The sequence below is a fragment of the Balaenoptera ricei genome, chromosome 14 (genome assembly GCF_028023285.1).
Source record: "Balaenoptera ricei isolate mBalRic1 chromosome 14, mBalRic1.hap2, whole genome shotgun sequence".
NCBI lineage: Eukaryota > Metazoa > Chordata > Mammalia > Artiodactyla > Balaenopteridae > Balaenoptera > Balaenoptera ricei.
The window spans coordinates 80,844,487-80,865,214 of NC_082652.1; the positions used below are offsets into that span (position 1 = coordinate 80,844,487).

General features: G+C 43.3%; 1 protein-coding gene across 1 annotated transcript in view; it reads left to right on the forward strand.

Annotated features, from left to right (window-relative positions):
* Positions 1 to 18,550, forward strand: part of TNFRSF11A (TNF receptor superfamily member 11a) — a 54,672-nt gene extending 36,122 nt beyond the window's left edge. Inside the window, exons 8-10 of the mRNA XM_059893798.1 lie at positions 2,360 to 2,412; positions 4,513 to 5,272; positions 18,210 to 18,550. Coding sequence (XP_059749781.1) covers positions 2,360 to 2,412; positions 4,513 to 5,272; positions 18,210 to 18,550 — 1,154 coding nt within the window. The remainder of the gene's footprint in view (positions 1 to 2,359; positions 2,413 to 4,512; positions 5,273 to 18,209) is intronic.
* The last annotated feature ends 2,178 nt before the right edge of the window (positions 18,551 to 20,728 follow it).

Sequence of the window (20,728 nt, forward strand, 5' to 3'; positions counted from 1 at the left end):
TTGTTTATTGGGAATAGTTTTTCCACAAAAAAAAATTGTTTGATAGTGTCTTTTAACGTCACATCCTGTTTGACTTTTATACTACAAAACTAAAAAGTATAATTTGTAAGTAAGTGTTCAAGGCTTCACTAGGTTTCCTAAACCTAGTGCACATCATTGTCTTTTGAAGCACCTGTGGTCTCACCATCCTTTCCCATCTTCAGTTGCTCACTTGTTTTGTCCGCCTTTGCTTTGCTGTGATTCCATCAGTTCTCTCACAGTCACGACCATAGACTTCATGAAATCCTGCATCTCTTACTATTTCCATTAACATTCCATCGCCTAATGTAACACTGGGCAATCAAAAGATTAAAGAGGGAAGATGGTGACTGACGATGCCAGTGTTAAGCAGAGAGTATTTGAAGAGGAAAAGTTGGAATTAACTTTTTAAAAAGTCTATCATTATTGAATATTGTTATTTAATGCAACTCCACCTCCCCGACATCGGAACTGGGCATTTGAATAATGCATGTTCAGAGATGCTGATGGATTGCTCACTCATATAGCCATGGTTTCATGAGATAAACAGACTCCCAGTGTTTTATTCTTTAGTTTTTTTCTCCGTGATAATCTCTTTTGGCCATATCTTACCAGTGCCAAAGGCAATGGGCCTGCCCATCACTGAGTCGGGATGTGGGACTGTCAGCTTTCTCTTCATCCCTTCATTCAGCACATGTTTTTTGGCCACCAGGGACTGGACAGACACTGGGGTCTCAACACTGAGCAACACAAACAGACCCAGTGCCCTCATGGAAGAAGCTTCTCTGTGAGCAAGGCAGGGATTGGCCCATAGAATGAGGCTGAGTGAGGAAAGGGAGGTGCAAGAGCTCCAGGGGTGACAGAGTTGTCTGTCCAGCCTCGGGGTCGGCCAGGGCCTCCCAGGGCGGAGGCAGGGGACCTGAGATCTGAAAGACAAGTTGGAATGAACTAGCCCAAGGGGAGCTAAGGAGAATCAGAAGCATTCCATGCAAAGAGAATTGCATGATTGGAGGGAGCAGAGCAAGTTGGGGAGATTGGAAGGTTAGCGCAGCTGGAGCAGAAAGTCAGAACCAGTGTGACATGAAACTGCTACGAAGTGTGCTTCCATCCTGAGCAGAGGGAGGCAAAACAACCCTGTGGTTTTAGTATTTGGCTATTTTAGTAATTAAAACAAATTTGGGGGTACAGAAAGAGTGGATGCAGACCCACCAGTAAGGAGGGCTTTTGCAGTCAACCAGGAGAGAGATTATCATAGTAGTTATGAGTAATTACCACCTCTGTGTACAAATGTTATTTTTAGTATCATCTGTAACTGTCTAGTCCTGATCCCTAAAAAGAAAGAGCTGCAACTTTCCTTTTATTTGGAGTATCTTTATTTTTATATAATTTTAAAGTGATAGAAAATAAGCACGAATAATAATGATGATGATAGTCGTAACTGACATATTAAATATTTATCATGTGCCAACACTGCTCTACACATTTTACGTGTCCTAAGTCTACACAACAGCACTGAGAGGGAGGCATTATTATTTCCCTCATTTTATGATGCAGAAACTGAGGCTCAGAGAGGTTAAATAGACCAGGCAACGTCACATAAGAGGTATCATTACCTATTATGATGACGTCATTATCTTCCAGTGGAGAATGGACAACCTCTTAGCTTTAGTCTTTATAGTGAATTCAACATCAAATATTCAGTGGAGGTGGGATAAAATTTTATCTTTGTATTATATACATTCATAGATTTTTTTTAATTCATAGATTTGACCTTTTAAGCTTCATCAGTTCTATTTTAAAAAGTTAAGGAAGATATACTTTGTACACGCCACAGAACATATTCTTTCTTCTGAGAAGCAGCAGGGTGTGGGGAAAAGGATTCAGGGCCCACTGGAATTCAGTGCGGCCTGACACAGCCTTCTGGCATGCACTTTACTTTTATCATACATATATGTGTGCTAAGTCCCCTAGACCCACGTCACCTTTGTTCCCCTGTAATACCTAACAGGGTCCCTAAGAGTCAAAGAAAAAGTGCTAAGGGCATGAGAATGTCTAGTCAGAACAGCAGCTCTGACAGCCCTCAGATGTGCCTGAAGGTATTCGATGGAACATTAGGGCATCATATTTATCTTTACATAGATCAAAAAGTTCTGTTTTTGATAGGAGGAGGAAGATGCCTTCATAGTCTTTAAATTGGTTGATTTTCTTTTAAATGTTTCACTCTCAGATTTGCAGACGATTGTGTTTAAAGACAATATTGATCTGACATAGTGGTCAATAATACTGAATTAGAAATAGGAAATAATAATATGAAGCGCTTATCCTTACTTTGTTTTTCTAGCTAATTTGTGGCACTGGGTCAATGAAGCTTGCGGCCGCCTAAGTGGAAATAAGGTAAATTTAAAAGTCTTAAGTGCCTCCTTTAAGTACTGTTAACAATTTGGGGGAATTCCCTGATGGTCCAGTGGTTAGGACTTGGCGCTTTCACCATCAGGGCCCGGGTTCCATCCCTGGTCGGGGAACTAAGATCCCACAAAGCCAAGTGCACGAGACCAAAAAAAAAAAAAAAAAAAAAAAAAATTGGCTGATATAACTATTATTAGTCAAATAGTGAATGGGTACTTCCTTGAGAGGATGGAACCTCAAATCCCAGGATTGATCCCCACAGAGTAACCCAAAGCCCAAGTCAGTGCTCATCCTAAATGCTGTTTTCTTTGTATTTCATTCCATTTCTGTCATCTCTGTGCCCATGTATTATTTATATTATTATTTTAGTGCCAATCTCTATTGCCTAGGACAGATTCCTAGGGGAAGAGCGGTCACATTCCTGTACTCTGTAGTTGTTTTGGTGGCTTTTAATTTTGGTATAACTTCAAAATTGTAGGAAAGCAGTGAGATAGTACAAAAAATTTCCACCTGCCCTATACTCAGATCCACCGATTGTTTATATTTTCACATTGCTTTATTATTTGCTATCTGTACGTTTGTATATGCGTATGTATACTTTTTCTCTTGAACCATTTTTTTAAAATTTATTTATTTTATTTATTTATTTTTTGGCTGCGTTGGGTCTTCGTTGCTGCGCGCGGCTTTCTCTAGTTGTGGCTAGCAGGGGCTACTCTTTGTTGCGGTGCGCGGCCTTCTCATTGCGGTGGCTTCTCTTGTTGCAGAGCACGGGCTCTAGGCATGTGGGCTTCAGTAGCTGTGGCTTGCGGGCTCTAGAGCACAGTCTCAGTAGTTGTGGCGCATGGACTTAGTTGCTCCCCAGCACGTGGGATCTTCCCGGACCAGGGCTCGAACCTGTGTCCCCCTGCATTGGCAGGTGGGTTCTTAACCACTGTGCTACCAGGGAAGCCCTCTTGAACCATTTTAGAGTGTGTGGCAGACATCATGTTCCTCTACCCTTAAATACTCCCATGTGAATTTCTTGAGAACAAGGACATTCTCTTATATAACCATAGTACCTTTATCAAAATCAAAAAATTTAGTAGTGGTACAATACTATTATATATCAGTAATTTACATTTGATCTTAAAATTTCATTAATTATCCCATTATATCCTTTAGGTCTAGGTTCTTAGGTATAAAGATATATACATTTTTTAAAATTTTATTTATTTATTTTTGGCTGTGTTGGTTCTTCGTTGCTGCACGCAAGCTTTCTCTAGTTGCAGCGAGCGGGGGCTACTCTTCGTTGCGGTGCTCGGGCTTCTCATTGCGGTGGCTTCTCTTGTTGCGGAGCACAGGCTCTAGGCATGCGGGCTTCAGTAGTTGTGGCTTGCGACCTCAGTAGTTGTGGCACACGGGCTTAGTTGCTCTGTGCCATGTGGGATCTTCCTGGACCAGGGCTCGAACCTGTGTCCCCTGCATTGGCAGGTGGATTCTTAACCACTGTGCCACCAGGGAAGTCCCTAAAGATATATACATTTTAAACCTTGAGCTCATACTGATTTTTCCAGTTCTGGTCCCAACACTACAGGATTTATTGTAGTCTTTCTTTAGCTGTATTTGAATCTTCCCTTCTCCAACAGTAAGAAACCCAGCTCCTATTATTCTCAGTATATTTACTCATTTACTCAGTTCCAGAATACACAGAAAGTAGTTTCAGAATCACTAAGCCATATCACAGCAAAAAGCAAAGCTACTAACCAGAGTTCAATATTTGTTTACAGGGTTTTTTAAAAATTTAGATTGAGGGTATAGACAAAATCCTGTGTTCTAAAGTTATTTGGGTCAGCTCTCCCCCTTGCTTCAGTGTAAACATGCTATCCCATTGGAAATGCAGTTAGATTCATCTGATTCTGGTTGTACTCTATCTGAGGGTTCTCCCCACCCGCTAATCTTAAATAACCCAAATAAAGCGACACAGTGAGTATTCCATCTGTACTTGTTATGGTGGAAATAATTACTATAAACACCATTTTCAGCCACGTTTAGCAGACCCATGTTCTAACATCGCTGGTATTAATGCTCTGCCTTCTGAATTTAAATCAGCAGGAGTCCTCAGGCAGCAATCTTAGCTGCACTCGTGTGGAAGCCCCGAGTCAGCGTGAAATCTGTGAGGGTGTCTTACTGCTGACTCTGGAACAGAAGATGTTTTCTGAAGATATGTGCTGTCCTGACAGTGGAGGTGCGTGTGCAGGTGGCGGTCCCTGTGCGCCGGGAGAAGACGCCGGGATGCTCACCCTGGTCAGCGAGATTGAGGGGGACCCCTTCAGGCAGATTCCCACGGAAGACGAATACGTGGACAGGCCCCCCCGGACCCCAGACTCTGTATTGTTCCTCACTCAGCCTGGAAGCACATCCACACCGCCTTTCGCTGAACCCCTGGAGGTGGGAGAGAATGACAGTCTAAGCCAGTGCTTCACTGGGACAGAGAGCTTCGTGGATTCCGAAAGCTGCCACTTCGCCGAGCCTCCGTGCAGGACTGACTGGATTCCTGTGTCCTCCGAAAAGTACTTGCAAAGAGAAGTGGAGGGTGGCAATTGCCCCCACTGGGCAACCAGCTCCAACTCTGCAGATGGCTGTGCAGGCTGCAGGAACCCCGCTGGGGAGGACCGGGAACCCCTGATGGGTTGCCCCCGAAGTGGACCCTTGCCCCAGAGCGCCTATGGCATGGGCCTTCCGCCCGAAGCGGCTGACGGGGCAGAGGCGGGAGGCCAGCCCATGGATGGGGCTGATGCACGGCTTCCCAGCTCGATGAGGGGAGGTCCTGGCTCTGGAGGCCCTTCCAGTGACCAGCCACCTGCCTCAGGTAAGTGACTCTGCTGGTTCCTCCCTTCTGAGCAAAAAGGCCTGGTCTCTGTGCAGTATCTGGGGACAAGTGCCACATGCCGTTCAGGAAAGAGGGACGCTAACATGGGAAAAGTTCAGCTCGAGCATTTTCTCCTGATAAGCCTCTTTACAGGCTGGGTTTTGAGTCAGTCCACATGTTGGGTTTGTGGATTGTACCCCTGGGGCTCTCTCTCTTGGTTTATACGTGCCCCATGCGCTTTTCCATTCAGGCTTCTCACAATGGGATTAGACCTCAAATCCCAGCATTGACCCCTGAAAACAATGCCAACATTGACCGCAGGACTGGCTGAAGTCAAGGCATTGCCTCAGATTTCTGGGTTTGGCTGCAAAAGCGACCTAGGCCTCAAATTTCTTTAAAGCGACCTAGGCCTCAAATTTCCCCCCAAAAAAAGCTCTTAAAAGTTTCAGGACAACAAACAAAATTGTTTAGTTAATCGTTGATTAATTAATATTTATTGAGTGTAGCTTGTTGATTCTGGGCCAAATTAATGGGGCAGTGGCTGTCCTTTGATGCTTTTTATGAGAAGCCCCTGTTATAAACACTGCATAGGATATATTTATGGAACCAGGAGAATGGTTTTACAATTTAAAATCATTATAGAGATTTATTGCTGCACCACTGCTTGAGTGTGAATAGGCCACCAGTTGTAATATTATAACTTTTTTCTGAGAAGGTAAAACATCCTCTGTTTTATTATGTAGTTACAGGGAACTTTTCTGCTGATGGTGAGGGCTTCCTCTGGTTCCGGGGATTGTTTGCTGTATTATGGGAAGGGGTGGTCAGGGATCTCTGAGAAATTTCTGAAAGCTATAGACCCTCTCTCCAGAAAAATGAATATATGCATATGTACTATTTAAGGGGCTTCACAGAACCCTCCCACTCTCCAAAACCACAAAGCCCGTTCATGGACCACCTTTATCCTGGGATGCTTTTTCTTTTTCTTTCCTGCCTCTTTATTTAGACTGCCACCGGGTCTAGCAGCTGGTCTTTGAATTATTTTATAACTATGAGGTAGCTCAATCGGGCCCTAAATGGAGACTGTTTTACCCCATGCTGATAATGGCTCCTGGCTTATTGGGTAGAACAATGAATTTGAATCTGTTCTCCAAGGTTTGTGGTTTTGCTGCAACTACACAGATTCACTGATGGGTAAATTCTCTATCAGTTCTCAGTAAAACTGAAAGGAGGACATAGGCCTGGGGATATTTTTCAAAGAACTGATATGTTTTTCCTCCAGAAGACCTCAACTTTTTTTTTCAAAGATTTTAAGTAATTTCCGTGTCTAAAAGTTTGGCTCTATGGTTCGTTTGCATTGGTCTCTTTCTTTTCTACAGGTTAATTTTCTTCCCGCTGGTTGCACACACAGAGAGAACACGAGTATTTGGGGGTGTGGGGAGGAAGGAGGCAGAACCTCAGTGTGGCAGCTGCCACGTCTTGTGACACTGCAGGGGACAGACCTGTTTTTCAGTTGCTAACATCAGGAAGGTGATGTTTGCTGCTGTGTGAAAAGCAGCAGCAGTTCTTGGAAGAACAGCACTGGCCAAAGTGAAAGAGATCAATTTTTTCGTAGTGTCATGAAACCAAAAATGCGGATCCGAGCTCTCCTATAAGGAGTTAAAGCAGTGCCCATCTCTGCTTTTTTTATCTTTTTTTTCTCCAGCACTAAACATCTAGGCGTGGAAAGAAGGAAAAAAAAAAAAGTGTGTCATCAACTAAATGGTATTAATTTGCAAAAAGTTTACACTGCTTTTTCTGTCTTAATCTGGTGCTCAGCCATATAAAACATCCATAGAGAGTTGCCAGCAAGTGGGCCAAATTCATGTTCGCCTGAGGAGAAGTAGCAGCCAGATTGAGTTTTGAGGCTGTGCAGGTCTCTCCATAATTACTTCTACATAAACAGGCCTTCTGATTCCTGGTCAAAATAGCACTTTCTCATTATTGCTTTTTTTTAATTGTCATAGTTTATCTTCTATAAAATGTGTGAAAGAGGATGGAGCTTGGGTGAACGTTATAGGTGGGGTTAATCCTACACGATCTCCTGAAAGCCACTGTGCTCTCAGGACTTGAGGGAGGTGACCTTTTTATTGGCTTTTGGATTTTTATATGTGAGTATTTAAGAAGAAAAAAACTTACAACCAAATCAAGTGGTTTCTGCAGAAATGACAGGGTTGGGCGCCACCTAAGTAGGGAAAAGTATCTCCTTTGCACCCAGCTTCCTTGTGAAGAGGATGATTGTTCTTCAAGCAGCTCCACAAGCCTGTCTTTCAAAAATAATACCTGATGGTAAGTTTGTGTTAGCAGTGTCACAGCTCTTAAAGCACAAGGAGAGTTACCAGCAAAAACCAATGAAAGAGGAAAACAAACATACTTGTGGTTTTGTTTTGCGAAACCATGTCTTGATTTACGTCTTAAATTATCCTGATGACATGACGGTGGTTACCTTGGTTACAAGCCCTTTCACCTGGAGTTTGGAGAATTCTGTGTCTAGAAAATGATGTCATGTGAAAGAACAACTTCTTACAATTAATGTGTCACTAGTTGGCCTGTGACTTGCTTCTGGCTCCTGAGATCACTTAATTGGTTCAGACACTTCTGAACTGGAGAGAGGTGTTTGTTCCCAGGGCCCACAACAATTCTTCATGAACACCAGCTACATGATTCTCTATCACATCTTTATTGAGGTTCCACTGAGACATGGAGACTTGGAAAAGCTTGGAAAACAAGTAGGGATTGGTGCTAGGGAATGGACAACACAAAGAGAATCAATAATTTGAGAAAGCAAGGCCCTCCATGGCCAGCCCCCCTAACCTGCAGCCTGTTGGTGCTCTTCACCTGCTCGCCCACCTAAGTTTGGCCAACGCCAGCCTCAGCCATTTTTAGTGGGAATCTCTCACTTTCCTGCTTCTGCACTGTAACAGGCCTCCCCTAGTGTGGCCACTCTGTCCCCACACGGTCCCCTTTTCCAAAGCACCCAGCTCCTCCTGACCTTCAAGTCCCAGCTCAAATGCTGCTTCCTAAACCAGGGATGCATGTTAGCTGCCTGGGTGGCCACTCTCCCCTTCCGTGCCCTCGGCAGCCCCTCGTAATTCGTCTTGGCATCTTTCTCACCGAGCCCAGCACACTCGTACCTTTATCAACAGCCGTCTCTAGGCAGCCACGAACAGTTGGTAGGAATTGCCATGACCTTCACCACTCCCGATCTTCCTCGTCTCTCCCATGGCAGCTTACTCACAGTATAAGTGAATAAATGTTCATAAGCTCATTCATTCATTCATTCATTCCTCCATCCATCCAGTCATGAATAACTAAAGGAATAAGAGCCCATAGCTTCCTGTTTGTTCCCTAACTCACTCTCAGCCTCCTACCTCTTCGGTTTGTTCAGGGGAGCAGGGGGCCAGGCAGGGGATGGAAGGATGGCCGCTAGCTGTCCTGGGCAGACTTAGGTGTCCTGGGCAGAGGAGGCAGAGATGGCAGAAACAAGGATGCGCTGGTCCATCCAAGTGGCATAGACACACCTAGGCTAATGCCTGGGAGCCAAGGGCACTGGAGGATGAGGGTACACGCCTGACTCCATTGTCCCCCATCCTTGGTCTCCCATCCCTGGGCCCCACCCCGTCCTGAAATGACTATTCTTGACCATCCACTTCCATCCTGAAAGACAGATAAACATTCTCTTACCCCAGTTTTCTTCCCCTTCCTCCCCTCTCCCTGAGCAAAGGACAGTCCTCTGTTTCTAACTTTCTTCTCTCTCCTGTTGCAATGCCATCCACTAACTTGTGTTTGACTTTTAGCTAAGTATCGTAAGGGCAGGTATTAGCTCACTGATTCTATAAGTTAAAAATATTTTTTAATTCAGTTATTTGGTAATAAAATTCAGCATTCATTGATGCTAAAGCTCAATGCATTATTTCAAAATATAAGAAAAATTTGTTCACTGTATCTTTTAGTTTAGCCCTACTTCCCTTCCTTCTATTCTAATGGGGCTCATTTTGGAAGGGTTTCGTTTGTGAGCCATTCTAAGTAATTTTCAAGCATGATTCAGAATGGAACTATTAAATACTGTTTCCCTTCCCATATCATCATAGACCCAGTTTCTTCCAAATGCCTGAAACAGATCTTGCATTTCCATAAAAAGGAAAATCACATGAGAAGCATATGGGTTAAATATAAAATAAGTTTTTAAAAAATTCCAAAAGAACCCAATATAGCCTGGGTAATTTGAGTGGATTTGTGTATATTTTTAGTTCTTTTCCTTGGAAGAAAATCTACATGACAATTGGGTGATATTATTTGCTATAGTTCTTGTGATTTAATATTCATACGTTATGCATTTTAAACAACATAATAAGCCTTTGAGAAGACAAGTATGCATTACCTTGCTTAAAAAATGTAAATTGTGTCAAGGATTGAGTTCTTAAAAGGAATTTTGTTCTCTCTGCTGGAGAAATAGGTATTCCACGGGGCCTGCTATGCAAAGCAGGGGCTTAGCAAACTATAAACATCTTTCTGGTCATGATGAGACACTTCATTTATTCATTGTTTCTGTTGACTTAAAATGCTATTTTTAACTCTCTCAAGTGACCTGAAAATTTTTCTAGCTAAGTCACATTAAATATTAATGTTAAGCCAACCAACCCATTTTAAATGTTAGAAACTCTTCAGGTGTTCTAATTTAATAAAAACCCTCATGTCATGCTAGTTCTCAAATCAACCTTTTGGGTAGCCTTCACATAGAAGTCTATCAATCCCCTTGTGTTCAGAGGCACATTAAGCCTGTTCTGACATCCTGAAGGTTGCATTTTTATCAGTGACATTATAGGTATTAGCTACCAGGTGCTGGCTAAGTGCTTCGTGTAGGGATTACCTTCCCACTTCCTCACAGGAATCCTGTGGGCAAGGTCCTCGCCCAGGACCACAGAGCAAGTCAGCGATGAAACCATGACTCAACTATCTGATTCTGAAGCCTATGCCTTCAACCATGGCACTGTCTCCCCATAAATCAGTGCCAATGTTACTGACTTCATTTGTTTACCGTGCGCTGGAGAATCCTCACTGTGCTGTAGAATAAGGGCAAACTCAGGCTGGGATCATTGGCTACTCAGGCTGAGCACAGGGCAGTGGCCAGGCCAGGCCCAGAAGGTTCCGTGGGAAGGGGCGCTAGTGTCTGTGCAGGAGGTGATGGCTACTTTGGCCTCTGAGTCCCCTTTCTTCTGCCAGTTGTCTCAGGAAGTTACTGTTTTCACTATCACCGATTCTTTTGGGAGGAAAGCTCTTTCTTCCATGTGCCTCCAACCCCATCTTTTTTTGAAAGTAAAATAAAATTAAAATAAATGCCAGAGGCAGCTTGCTGGGGAAAGCTGGCGGAAAGACAGCTTCGGAGAGTAGGGAAGAGGGAAGTGACGGGCCTGGCTTTGCTCGTATTCCCATAGGTCTGTGGACTAATGGGACCTATGAAAGCCTTAAGCCTTCTTAAGGCATCTTGGACAAGCCTCATGCACCCCATCCCTCCCTTTCCACATTCCCCCCTTAACCAGCCACCAGCAAGGGAGAAGGTCTCCCCTGACATCAGAACGTCCTGGGGTTTCCTTGGCTGTCAGTGGAGAGGGCTACCCCTTCCGGGCATGTACCAGCTGCAGAAACCCCGGCAACCATGCTCATGAGGGGGCCCGCAGCACCCACCTTGCTGACATGGGGTCCTTTTGACTCTCCATCCCTGGGCCTTGCCCTCTCAGGTCCATTCACACAACCGTGTAAAACCCTCTGAAAGGCAGAAAGCTGATTTCAAGGAACGATTGCTTGTAAACAAGGACAGTTCAGGACTGAGGCGTAATACAGGATAAGGATATTACCAACTCATTCAAAACCTTGACCTACTCTAGTGCTACATTCAACTAGCTGCTGACTTGCATGATGAGAAATGAGATGGTGGGGGATTTGTGTAGAATTACATAGATGAGTGTTCAAAATGGAAACAGTCAGAATGATGGATTATTTCAGCAAAGAAAATAAAAGTTGGTTAGATTGCTAGAGGTAAGTGCCCTTTCAGTCTTCAAGGTATTTTGATGTCCTTCAACAAGACAGGGATGGAAAGATAACATGACCGCTCAGTACATTTCCCGAATCTCGTTTCCTGGGGAGTTCCATGAGCACAAACATTACATTCTGGGAGTAATGATGCCAGCATTGCACCTGTGAGAAATTCTGTGCTATTTCCCAAGCATTTTCAAATCCACTGTCTCGTTTGACCCTATGCCATCCTGCTGGCTATTCACGCGTTCATTTATTCATTCATTTAACATTTATCATATGCCTGCTCTGGGCGGCTGCACGCTGCCAGGCTAGCTGGGCTTGAAAATTGATGCTCGTTTCATAAAGAGCAGACCGAGTTGTTAGGTAGTTTGTCCCAATTCCACAGCTAGTGGATGCCGAGCCAGGGCAGGACAAGAGCTTTCAGGGTCCTGCACTCTCCTCTGTCCCAACCCCATTTCTGTCCCTCCTGTACTCGGGCCGCCACTGAAACCACCACCCTTTTAGTCACCAGTCATGTTCTTTTTTTTTTTTTTAACATCTTTATTGGAGTATAATTGCTTTACAGTGGTGTGTTAGTTTCTGCTTTATAACAAAGTGAATCAGTTATACATATACATATGTTCCCATATCTCTTCCCTCTTGCGTCTCCCTCCCTCCCACCCTCCCTATCCCACCCCTCTAGGTGGTCACAAAGCACGGAGCTGATCTCCCTGTGCTATGCAGCTGCTTCCCACTAGCTATCTATTTTACGTTTGGTAGTGTATATATGTCCATGCCACTCTCTCACTTCGTCCCAGCTTACCCTTCCCCCTCCCCGTATCCTCAAGTCCATTCTCTAGTAGGTCTGTGTCTTTATTCCCATCTTGCCCCTAGGTTCTTCATGACCTTTTTTTTCTTAGATACGACCCAGCAATCCCACTACTGGGCATATACCCTGAGAAAACCATAGTTCAAAACAGTCATGTACCAAAATGTTCATTGCAGCTCTATTTACAATAGCCAGGACATGGAAGCAACCTAAGTGTCCATCAACAGATGAATGGATAAAGAAGATGTGGCACATATATACAATGGAATATTACTCAGCCATGAAAAGAAACAAAATGGAGTTATTTGTAGTGAGGTGGATGGACCTAGAGTCTGTCATACAGAGTGAAGTTAAGTCAGAAAGAGAAAAACAAATACCATCTGCTAACACATATATATGGAACCAGTCATGCTCTTAAGAGAGTGAAACACCACTCTAAGCTGCTAAAAGCTCTTTGCTTTTGAAGTTGAGACAGGTGAGACTAGGATGCCATGGATGTTAGTAGATTACTTGCAGGTGAGTCTGTATTGTGATGAGGCTGGAGAAAGAAGGCTGTTAGACAGTTTTCATCCCTGAAGCCATGTCAGTCAGTAGAGGGGGAAAAAGAAGCAAGCCTGGAATGCTCACATGAGGAGGAACTGGGAGCTGGTGTTTGTAATGCAGCCAGCCTGGCACAGAGGGAGCATGCAGTAAATTCCGGATTTGAGGTGTTCCGTCACTATTAGTATTGTAATAGTGATCCAGCTTAATCTTAATCTAGCTTCACTTAACCATAGATTAGCCCACATCCTCCTAACCTCTGTAGAGTGGCCTGACGGAAGCCGACAGCACACTGATTACTCACAGCTAATGGGTCACTCTAGGACACCCCGGACCTTCTGCTGCCGCCCAGAGAATGGCCGCGCTTACTAAAATCCACAGGTCTGCCCAGTCCTATGAGCGTGAGTTGATCCTGTTGTAATTTAAAACTTTAACTGTTGCATTAACTGGTTAAAAAAAAAAAAAATGAAGTTGATAAGCATGAGAATTATTTCAATGAAAACTATTAAGTGCTTCAGGAAGATTCAAAGAATGAGCTGCTAAAATCTTTTTGCTGTTGAAGTTGAGAGGGTGAGGTGATAAAAGGCTGAGGCAATAAAACTCTAGAAGGATTCTGCACTTAGACTGCTTGGCAGCTGGCTTGGTTCTCATTTCACTTTAAAGAAACCAAAATGAGATCGGAGGCAAAGCCTGACAGGTATAATTGACACAGTCAGCAGACCTTTTCTCAAAGGGACAAGCCTCAGTTCTCTATCAGAAAGTGGGTGTTGAAAGTTTTATAGCGGGTGGCAAGTGGCTTGAACACCAGGGAAACATATCATAGAGTCCACATTTTAGGAGCACCGGTGGGTAGCCTCTGCAACTCAGAGTTTTACCGAACGTTGAGTTCTTTATCAATAGAGAAAATTAGATCGGCAAATGTGTCTGCAGTATTGAAACATGTCCAACTTATAAAATGTTACCTCCAAAAAGAGTAACATTAAATTAGAGCATCAGTGAGGGGGGAGGGGGAAACAGAGCAGCACTCCTTATAGCTGTCTGCCACCTGCTACAGAGTTTCCAGAGCCCAGTGAAAAGTGCATATATGAAGCCCCTTGTGCAAAAATTAGTAAGAATTTCAAGATGATGACAACAGAACATTAAACAAGCACGGGGCCCTTCTGAGCACAGGGCCCTGTGCGACTGCACAAGTCACATGCCCCTGAAGATGGCTCTGCTGTCACTTACTGTTACTGGCAAATAAGGAGAGCTTTTTAAAGTTTAGCCTGCACCAGTTTACTACTCTCATAAAAGTCAGTGTGAATGGAACAGACTTGGACTTGATCGAAGGTAGTTTTTGTCATTAATTGTACTTTCGATGAAGAAACACATGAAGAATAAAATTGTTTGAGAATCTCATACTCTTTCTAGGTAGCTTTTCTTTACATCCTAATCGTTCAGGAGTTTAAAGGCCTTTTTTTGGTCCTCCCCTCCGTACTGTGCCCCCTGCAAGAATAATATTCTTGATCCAGTCTATGGATCGAAGAATTACAAAATGTTTAAATATATTTCTTAGGAAAAAGGGTTTGAGTTCCATTTGGAAAAAAATATAGAAAATAAGGATATCGATCCTATAGAATATATCAAAAATATGTTGTTGACCAGGAGGCAAAGGCATGGAATGACATTTTTTTGTTTTTTGGTTTTTTGGCTGCACGGCATGTGGGATCTTAGTTCCTTGACCAGGGATCAAACCCGTGCCCCTTAACGTTGGAAGCGTGGAGTCTTAACCACTGGACCGCCAGGGAAGTCCCCTGGAATGAAATTCTTAAGAAGAAAAGTTTTGGACCGCCAGGGAAGTCCCCTGGAATGAAATTCTTAAGAAGAAAAGTTTAACACAAAATCTTGATGTGTAAGATAATGGTTAAAAAAAAAAAGGGTTTTTATCTGAGTTCAGACAAACTGAAGATTCTGATGAGGAAGGTAAACAACAATGGAGTCATGATGAGGATTTGTTGGAAAATAAAATTTTAAATGATGGAGAAATTATATATACCATGACATAAACAGATAAATCCATATGAAGAGGACAAAAAAGATATTAAATTCAAGACCACAGATCAATCACGCAGTGGCTAGCACTGCCCTGTGTGTAGGTTTACATGATCTTGAAGAACAACAGAATCATGATGTTCTTCAATGTTGTAATAATAAAAAGCTAAAGGAATTATACCAAGAAAAAAATCATACTTTAAAGCAACTTAAATTTGCTGCTCTTATTAAATAATCTTGGTATTTTATTTTTTATTTTTAAACAGTACATTTTAAATTGGAATATGGTTTATGGTATACACATATTATTTTTGATTTCTCACTTTGACTTTTTCTGTTAACTAGTGATCCCTCAACTAGGAAGACTTCTCCTGTGTTATTATGCTCATTCATGCTGCTGCTGCTACAGTAGAGACCTTATATCAGCTCTCAGTTAGTAGTTGTTGAGTTACTTGAAAAAGTCATTTACAAGTTCACCTCTTCAACATCTTTTTAAACTTAAAACATATAACTTGCATTCACACATTGATTTTTTAGTATAGGGACATATGTGTTGGCTAAATATAGTTTCCTGAGCCTTTTTCACGTTAACCACACCATCTTAATTTCCAGGCATAACAAGTCTGAATGCAAACTCCTTCTGCATTTTTAAAGTCTCTTTTTCATTTTTTCTTTTAACAGCTGCCTTGTCCACGCCACCACACACCAGTTCAGCAGCTTGCTGATGCCTTTTGTTTTGCGTTTAGTGGGTCACATTTATTTGGGTCCTTGCAAAGCATTCACTTTAGTTTTCTTAGAAACATTTGCCTTTTTTTCACACTTACTTACATTTCACAACTTTACATAAAGATACAGACAGACCTTGGAGATACTGCAGGTTCAGTTCCAGGCCACCGCAATAAAGCAAACACCACAATAAAGTGAGTCACACAAATTTTTTTGGTTTCCCAGTGCATATAAAGTTATGTTTACACTATACCGTAGTCTATTAAGTGTGCAATGGCATGTCTAAAAAAATAATGTACATACTCAGTTTAAAAATACTTATTGCCAAAAATGCTAACCATCATCTGACAATGCAGGGTTGCCACAGACCTTCAACTTGTAAAAAACACAGTATTTTCAAAGCACAGTAAATCCAAGAGCAAGAAAACGAGGTACACTTGTATTTCATTAGATTTCCTAATAGGTTCAACTAGTTAAAAGCAGACTTAAGAACTAACTTGGTAGCTGGTGAGAGCAGAAAGACATAGGCATAATAGAGAGTAGACCTGTAGCGTAGAGTACGCTTGATGTTATGAGCACCTGTCTATGGTTTTTTTTAATTTTTATTTTATATTGGAGGATAGTTGATTCACAGTGTTGTGTTAGTTTCAGGTGTACAGCAAAGCGATTCAGTTATGCATATACATATATCTATTCTTTTTCAAATTCTTTCCCAATTTAGGTTATTGCGAACATTGAGTAGAGTTACGTATGCTATACAGTAGGTCTCTGTTGGTTATCTATTTTAAATATAGTAGTGTATATATGTCAATCCCAAACCCCCAATTTATCCTCCCCCTCCACCTTTCCCCTTTGGTAACCATAAGTTTGTTTTCTAAGTCTATGAGTCTGTTTCTGTTTTGTAAACAAGTTCATTTGTATCATTTTTTTTTAGATTCCACATTTAAGTGATATCATATGATATTTGTCTTTCTCTGTCTGAATTCACTTCACTTAGTATGATAATCTCTAGGTCCATCCATGTTGCTGCAAATGGCATTAGTTCATTCTTTTTAATGGCTGAGTAATATTCCGTTGTATATACGTACCACAATGGATTCTCTTTATCCATTCATTTGTTGATGGACATTTAGGTTGTTTCCATGTCTTGGCTCTTGTAAACAGCACTGCAATGAACACTGGGGTGCATGTATCCTTTCCAACCATAGTTTTCTCTGGATATATGCCCAGGAGTGGGATTGCTGGATCATGTCTGTGTACTTTAGAGGTAATGGAGAACATGGGTCCATCTGCCTAGTTGGTGAATGGAATACTAGCTGTACTTGCCCAAGTCGCTTGGGGGAATTAATAGGCAAATAAATCCCTGCCTCCACCCATCTAGGAACATCCCCAATACAACTGCCAACAGGAGAAAGAGCGTGAGTCACAAATCCTTCCTTGTGACTTTCAATTTGTTGCTCATATTTGAAATCTCTGTTTTCATTGAAATCCCTGTAATGGGCCACTGTGCCTGTCTCAGGATCTCTGAAGGTACCCTGTGGGTGGAGGGAAGGCTCCTGGTATTTCCTGAATGCTGTTAGTATTTCAGTCAGACCATCCAAAATATGCCTTCCACATTTGGGAGAAATCTCTTCATGGAGAGTAATGACAGAAACGATTTTATTTGTGTAATTATTATTAAGCTTTGTCACAACACAGAAGAAAAAAAAAAAAGATGAGGTTAATAGAGAGGCACTGTTTTTATGTTCACCTTCCCTGGTCAGGCTGAAAGATTCTGCTTGTGATGCTGAGTGTTGGGGCATTTCTGCATCTGCTTGGTTTGTGGCATTTATTTTCACCTGGGTCATTTGTAGAGCATCAGTCTTTAACATAGGAGAATAAGAGGTAGTAGGTTTCCTAACATTTGTTGAACTTTCTATTTGTTTTTCAAAAGGCCCACTAATTAAAGACTGGCTAAATCCAGTCACCCACAAAAAGTGATGGTAGAACCCCCCTGAGGACAAAACAGCTCCCAGGGATCAGAAGGAAAGAGTGATTTGTAAGATTGTTTTTGTTTGGTTGGTTGGCTTTTCTCCATTTTAGTCTTGTGAATCTCTTTTTTTTTCTAGGAGTTTAAAAAAAATGTTAAGGAAATTAATTTCTGCTAAATCCTGAGCCCGAGTGGCCCCATGGCCCTCCAGGGCTGAGCTTAGGGACCTCCCCAGGGAGGGTGAAAAGATGCGAAAGAGTCTGGTCAGAGAGGAGGCTGGGCTGCGGTGGGCTCCAGGGTCCTAACGGGCAGCAACCTTCGCTGCAGCCTTTGCTTCCCTTCCTGATGCATTTGACCATTGCTGAGCCATTGGCTGTGTTTGCTGCGTGTCCATCACGTGCGCATACCCTTTTGCAACATCTGAATCCCGTCTGTGATTCTGCGATGCGGGCGGGCTCTCCTGCCAGTGTCCCCCGAGGTCAGTGTGGCCAACGACAGAACTTGAGGATGGCCCACTGTCGTGCTTCTCTTCCCTCGTCTTCTTTCTCGCTCCCTCCCTTTTTCCTTCCTCCACCTCAGTCAGGCCCGGTGAGACGGCAAAGGAAGGAACCACGGGGAGCGCCCCATGCATTTTAGGAGACGGGTGGGTGAGGAGGGGCCGCCCGGTGAGAGGGCTGGGGCGCCAGCGCCCCTCCATTCACTGGGAAACTTTCCTCTCACAAGACCAAGTTCTCGCCCAGAACTGATGATGACTCACCCTCTGCGTGTTCTCTCTTCCTCTCCCCTTGTAGGAAATGTGACTGGAAACAGTAACTCCACGTTTATTTCCAGCGGGCAGGTGATGAATTTCAAGGGCGACATCATCGTGGTCTACGTCAGTCAGAACTCGCAGGAGGGGCCGGCGGGGCCGGGCGGCGGCGCGGGGGAGCCGGTGGGCCGCCCGGTGCAGGAGGAGAGCCCGCCGTGCTGCGACTCGTTCGCCGGCCTCGGGCCGCGCTTCCCGGACACGTGCGCCGGCCTCGAGGTGGGCCCGGGGCTGCAGGAGCGAGGCGCCCCCGGGCCCGACAAGGCCTCGCGGCCGGTGCAGGAGCAGGGGGAGGCCGAGGCCGGCGCGCCCGAGACGCGGCGCTGAGCAGCCGAAAACCCGCTGCGGTTCGCAGCGCCCTTCGGAGCCGCGATGCAGCCGGGCGGGCGCAGAGCTGCGGCCCTCCCATCCCGCCCTCTGCGCCGCGCACCCGCGCCTGGGCGGGGCTGAGGGCGGGGCCTGGGATGGGGCGGGGCCGTGGCCCCAGAGGTGTGCCTTGCCGCCCCTCCGTTCGGTACACCTGCGTCAAATGACCGGACGTTCTTTATCCATTTTGTTCTAACTAGAATCGGGGACTTTAAAAACAAGCAAACAAAAGTACATTTGTTATTACTACTCACTTCCATCCACAGTCACGTGTCAACTAATTGCACAGGTACACGTTGATCTCCTCGGTTACTCCACTTTTTATCTCCTTCTATAGTTTTTCTTCTTCTACTTCCACCTCCCATTGTTAGTTCATCAGTAGTTTGTCTCTTTATGGCATCTTTTTATGGCTGTCCTGTTCTATTTGGGTCTGTATCCCTCCCCCCACCCCGTCCTCCATATTTGATATTTGTATTTCACTGTCTCTCATAACGTTTCTCTTGATACTGTCCGCCCTTTTTTCTTTCTACTATTTAACGATTTTCTTGAAAAGTCACCTAAGGGTGATGGTCTTCTTTATACGTTTTCTTTTGGTCCCTTCTCACGAGTAGATGCCTGTGTTTGGGTGACGGCGGGGGTGGGGAGAGGTGAGGAATCTGCACTAAGCACTTTTGGAAGAAGGCTGGAAATGTGAAGCCTGGGGGAGGCTCAGAGAGCAAGAGGAGGGACTTTTAGCGTTCGAAAACTTTTCTGAGTTCTCAGTTTTCTAAACGAAGGAAAAGGGGAAACCCCATTTTCCCCCTGAATGTTTTTTAAGTTTGTGTCTAGGCAGCACTAAGTTGCAATTCGTGTCTGCCTCCTTTACTCCATCTCAAAATGGTTCATTCCCCCCGGGTGAATGCAGTACCCTTCCCAGCAGAGGCAATCAGGTACTTGGGAAACTAAATCTCTAAAAATCCAAGTTGCTGCACTTGGCATTCTTATTCTTGATGTCTCCCTGGAAAAGATGTGGAAAATGAGTAGGACATGGGATGGCCTGCACACACGGTGAAAGGAAGGTGCCAGGAAAGTTCAAGAAAGGAAGAATAAAGTTGTGCATTTGTTTTCTTTCTAAACAAGAATAGCATAAATGTGTTTAGGCAGTAGGCACCATTTTCTTCCTAAAAAATCGTGTATCTGTAATTTAGCCTTGTAGAAGTGGAAAACATTATTTTCCATGCGTTTACATTAAAAACCAAATCCTTATATTGTGAATTTAAGAAAACTTATCATAGAGGTGCTTTTCTCTTAGCGTCAGTGCTCTTGTGAGGAAACATACAATGTGAGTCAGATTGAAAGGAATTACCTAGGATGTTTCATCTGTTGTGGCCAGTGAGCATTTGTTCTCCTCAAATACTAAAGTTAAAATATCTAAACACATTAAAATTAATTTTGCAGATCTGGTTGGTTTTAAGAGTGCTGATAGTGGTCACTGCCCAGACTTTAATGGCCACAAATGCCCAGCTGAAGGGAATGATCGTTGATCACTGGTTTCTCCCTGTTGGTTGCAGGTCTCTTGGAAATGCTAAAATAGTAACCATCAATTATGACTTTTAATGGAGAAGCGGAGGTGGTTCTATAATTTATGGGGCTTCTTAGCGGACATGAAAAACTGCAGGAAATAACTGTGTTGCCAGGATGATCCATTGGTGGGAATTTACTGTCTGTGCTGCCCTTTTAGTTCACATCCATCCAAAGAGAGATGTTATAAAAATGGAAGAAACCATTAAACCTTTTGACATGTTAAAGTATAGTTCACAAAGGAGAAGGCTGAGCTAAAGACCCAAGTTTCTGCTGTGACTGTCATCATCTCACTGATACTTTCCTTTTTTTTCCTATAAAAAGGCACTAATTTTTGACATTTTCCCAAACTAGAGATAACATAAGGATGCTACAGTGAATGTTAAAGTATCTTGAGCTCCTTAAATAAAAGGTGCTAAATAAATACATAAGAATCTACTTTCAGAAAAAGGTAGTATTGTTTCCCATGCTGATCCCTACTGATTCTATATTGATCCAAAGACAATTAAATGATAGGAGGTATATAGCAAATATAGGTCTGTGTCTGTGTATTATAGAGATGTATATGACAAATGTAAA